The sequence below is a fragment of the Egretta garzetta genome, unplaced genomic scaffold (genome assembly GCF_000687185.1).
Source record: "Egretta garzetta isolate BGI_Z169 unplaced genomic scaffold, ASM68718v1 scaffold397, whole genome shotgun sequence".
Lineage (NCBI taxonomy): Eukaryota > Metazoa > Chordata > Aves > Pelecaniformes > Ardeidae > Egretta > Egretta garzetta.
This window is the reverse complement of record NW_009260493.1, coordinates 605809-610735: the sequence shown is the minus strand read 5'-3', so window position 1 is coordinate 610735 and position 4927 is coordinate 605809. Positions and strand designations below refer to the sequence as shown.

At 36.3% G+C, this 4927-nt stretch overlaps 1 protein-coding gene across 1 annotated transcript in view; it reads left to right on the top strand.

Moving 5' to 3' along the window:
* The window catches only part of RGS17 (regulator of G protein signaling 17), a 31385-nt gene extending 29738 nt beyond the window's left edge, over positions 1-1647 (top strand). The window contains exon 5 of the mRNA XM_009644286.2: positions 1459-1647. Within this exon, the coding sequence (XP_009642581.2) occupies positions 1459-1647 (189 nt within the window). The remainder of the gene's footprint in view (positions 1-1458) is intronic.
* The last annotated feature ends 3280 nt before the right edge of the window (positions 1648-4927 follow it).

The window sequence follows — 4927 nt, the reverse complement described above, 5'->3', positions numbered from 1 at the left end:
GCCCCCAGCCATGGGTGCTTAGATGGGGGGCGCACATTAAGCAGGCGTAATGGATGTTCTGCAGAGACAGCGCACTTGAGTAATAGGTACGGTTTGCTTGCGTGAATAGGCCACAGTTTACTCGCAGTTAGGCTGCACCATGGTTGCGCCTTGTGAGCGATAACCAAGTAAATATTGGAGCTTGCCTGCTGTGGCAGTACCATACTCCAATATGCCAACAAACCAACAATGCCAGATTCTACAACTGGTACTGGAGATACAACGGAAATGTATATTTACTCCTCAGTGCCATACCATACCACTGTATTTCAAAGACTTTGCTTCACCACATAGAAAAATACACAAGTTCACACATCCACACATGTTCTGAGTTTTCATCTCACTTAGCATCCTTCGCATCTCAAGGTGTCTTGGTATGTGGAGCTTTCCAGGGTTGAACTCAGTCCTTCAGACAATACGAGTATCTATTTATACGGCTGCAGAGTAGCAGGGTCAGACTGCAACCTGGTGTAAATCACAGTAGCTTAACTGATCTATGCTTGGTATTTCTCTACTCAGTGTTTTACCCTTTTTTCTTCTTAGCTGAGTAAACCCCTTGCTGGCCCCAGTGGGCTTTACTGCTACTGCCATTTCATTTAATCCAGGAGGCATTAATTTTACTGTTTTTAGAGCATTTTGCGGATAAGCTGTACATTCACTCAAATTTCTAAATGATATTCTAAAATCATCTGTGCATTCATCCCAAGCATAATGTGCCCTTTTCTGCCTGGGCACAGGAGTTCATTACAAATGGAAAGTAAATGAGAAGCTAAAATTGCAACTTGCTAACTTCAATATGGGAAATCCTGAAAGTATAAATTATCAGACGTTAAAGGGTCTTGAAAAGAAGAACAAATCTGAAATAGTTAATGTTAATGGGGAGACTAACACAATAAAAATGATAAAAAACCCTGGGCAATTTGTGAGTAACAAGTGTAGTGCCTGAAAAAAGGGAAAAAAATCCATAGGGCAGCCAGATGAGAATGCTGAATAGAAAGCTTCTAAAGATTTAATCACAAATGGTCAGGAAAAAAAGTGACAGCTCCCTGAATGACAGTCATTCAACATTCACCTCAGAGAAATAATTTTAAATATGTAAAAATCATTTTTTTAAGGTAAAATAATATCTTTTGGGAAATCCAGGCTCTAGTTGCAGAGCTCTAGTTGCACGGTACTTATTCTGTTATACAGCTGCATTTCATCTTACAAATCTTAAGATGGATTCAAAGACCAAGTCAAAACTGAAATAAAGTCGATGGTCTCAGCCTGAATTGTGTGGTGGCTCTGAAAGAAGCACAGAGCATTACTTGAATAAATTGATAAACTCGGCATGGTCAACAGAGCCCGGAGAAATAAAGATACATGTAACAGCCTTTCCAATGTTACTGTTTAATATTAGTCTGTTCTCATCTTCTTCAGGTTAGTCTTGACTCCCGGGTGAGAGAAGTGATCAACAGAAACCTGTTGGATCCCAGCCCTCACATGTATGAAGATGCCCAACTCCAGATATACACCCTAATGCACAGAGACTCTTTTCCAAGGTTTTTGAACTCTCAGATTTATAAGTCTCTTGTTGAAAGTATTACAGGCTCTACTTCTGAAACTTAGTTTTAATTTTCAAACAAAATAACTTGATTTTTTGGGGGTGGGTGGGATGGAAGAAAAGTAGTTTAATAACATCTGGAGCTGGGTTCCTGGAGAACTACAGTTTAGCACTACTCAGGCTACTGTGAAGAAAACAAATACATATTATGGTCTCTGTCTACATTTTTACCAAGGTCCTCCTTGCTCGAGAGGGCGTGGGAGGGGAACAATGGATTTGCCAAAATACATTTGTTTCACACTCCTATCACCCTACTGCAGTCAAGATTGCAATGATGTATTTGTAGTTTTATGAACAGTCTCCTTGTGTATCCTCACACTGCATGTGCAAGGTAAAACTGCTTCACTTACCACTTAGTTGTTGCAATATTTAATCCAATAACATAAATTATATCTGTATTTAAGAACTTTTTTTGTGCAATACAGTCTTATGGTACATAGAACCAATTGCAGCAAACCAGAGAGAGGCTTGCATTTTTTAACATCACTAACTGAAAAAAGCCAATTTTTAAGGTGTAGCATTACTCAACATGCTCTACTGAGTACAATACACTGACTTTTTGAAGCCAATATTTCTGTACAGAAAAAAAAAGAGCTACTTATCACTGTTTATTTAAAATAAACCAAGCGGAGGATTCCTCTGGTTGTTCACTGCCAAAACGGTGGCATTTTCATTACAGAGTTTGCAATGTCAAAAAAAGAAAAAAAAAAAAAAGAAGAAAAAAAAAGCACAAACCACTTAAAGGGATCCGTATCTGGGTGACACAATCTATGCGCTGATATTGTTTAATTGTTAAAAGAACAAAGATTTTCAATGTACATTTCAGATGTCAGATACTGTAATTGATTTATTAAAGACTGGCTATCCAGTTCTAACACTGTTGTATAATGTTATGTACTTCAGCAAAAAAAAAAAAAAGAAAAACAAAAACAAAAAAACAAAAAGCTTGATAATTTAGTTTTTTGAATAAAGAAATTTAATAAAAGATTGCCTACATGTAGCATTTTAGAGCATTTTAGAACATTTTGATGAATTGCATCTGTCCTGTAAGATTATTTTTTTTGAAAGCTAAATCCAGTAAAAAATGTTTTTAAACAAAGTGATGTTTTACGAGGTGGTGGGTTAAAGAAGACTTATCTTAGCTTCTAGCTAGCCGCATTGATTTTGAGCAACTCCTTGAGAACAAGGGGTTTGGAGAGTAATATTAAACCAAACTTCAAGGGCTCCAAAACCTACAGTCCTTACCCAAGCAAAATGCCTACAGAAATGCAGCGGGTGTCTTTCCTGGGTAAAGAATCCTGTACTGAGCCCTTATTCTGAGCTAAGGCAGCGTGGTACTCCCATCGCTCGGCTGCCCTGGTGTTTTTAATAGGTGTTTGCTTGGCCTTTTTATCAAAAAATGTCCAATTTTAGGATGCATTTTGATGTTTAAAGAGATAGTGACTTGGAATTTAAAAAAAAAAAAAATCTTCATACCTACCATATACAAGCAAAATGAGCATTAGCATCCCTCACAAACTGCTAAAGATATACCAAGAAATGGCTTTGAATACTTGTTAAATATATATATATATATATATGTATGTATGTGTGTATATATATATTTAATACCAATGACTCTGGTCTTATACTAAGACTCAAGAGGCAAGGTTCTTCTCACTTACATAGGACTAAACATGGCACGAGCCCGTTGCTTTCGATGGGACTGGAAGGTCTGGCAGTGGTGTCCTTGAATGGAATCCAGCCCCAACACGCTTGGCTCCAACCTCCCAGTTACTCCTTGCAGGCAGCCTCCGGTGCCGGCTCCGGCTGGAGCTGCTGTTGCCAAGGCGGGTCTGCTGCTATACAGTAACGGGTAGGATGGAGGTCTTAGTTTATCTTCTGGGGCTTCTTTTTTTTTCCCTTTGTTTTACTACCTCTCATTTTTTTAATTTATTGAACATGCTTCAAATAGCAAGTCTTGGGAATTTTTTATTCATTCTTTTTACTTGAAACCTGTGTGCTTTTTTTGGATATATATATACGAACAATTTAACGAACTGTTTCTTAAACTCATTTGGTTTTGTAATTTCTATAGAATTCAGGAGATGATTAAAAGGGCTATTCTCTATTCCCTATGCAAGTATTTTAACTGTTGTAGTGTTTGACAAAATGGGATCTAAAAGAAAAATCTGCAAAGTGGAAAACAAATCTGTTTACAGTGGCGTTGCTGACTATCCTACCATATTCAGCACTTTTAAATATTGTTATTTATGAAAATGTAGTTTAAAATGCAAGACAAAATATTTATAAATGTTTCTTTTAATAAATACCTGTTTTGTCTGAAAGTGTTATTGTGTTATGACAACTTTATTCATGTTGGTTAGCTACTTACCATTATGAATAAAACCTTCAATTATTATACTGATAGAATAATAGCTATGATGTTTACAAACCCTGAGGGGGGGGGAATTCAGTGAGAAAGGACTGCCTCCTTCTACTGTGAAATACTGTTAGAAAAAATGATTTTTTTCTGGCTTTTTTTCTTAATTGGAATTTACCTATGGTCCTACATATGTCTAGTATCATTTGATTACAGTTATCTTTACTGTGGTACTAAACATATACAGCATCATATATGTATATATTTACATAGTGTAATTTCAAGTTTGTTGGTGTTTGAGGCACAATACATTTAGTCCATGCATCTAGACAATGTGTAAGAGACAAAACTGCATGCGTAAATCTTTACAAATGTAGACTTGAATATTCTTAATGTTACTCTTTGATGGTGACCTGCTAGTCATAAGCCATCACACAGGTAGAAGCTCTTGTCAACATAGACAACTCATCCTTCCAAGGACAGTTTTAAAGCTCAATGTGCGGGCCCTAAAATATTACCTTGATTTCTAGCATAAGATTCCAAAATCTGTGTTTGGAAACTGTTACATCATTTTGAAAAATATTACACCGATCTCCAGTGTAATACTGCAATGAAATCACGTTCAAAATTTCTTGTCTTAAATCCTCTATTTGGAGGGATTTAAAAATTGAACATAACATGTGAAGTTTCTTTCTTGGAGCATATGCTCCTATTAAAAATTTTAATATACATTTTATCTATCAGTTGGGGTTTCCCAAATTTTTTTTTATGAAAAAATGGATATGGTCCAAATGGACAACAAGTCATGCCGTAACATGATCTCATTGCCTATCATACAGTTCTTTGAACACAAATTGTAAAACAGTCAAGCTATTAAACTGATTTATTGTGCATGCAGCGTACAATACACTTTGAAAATCTGC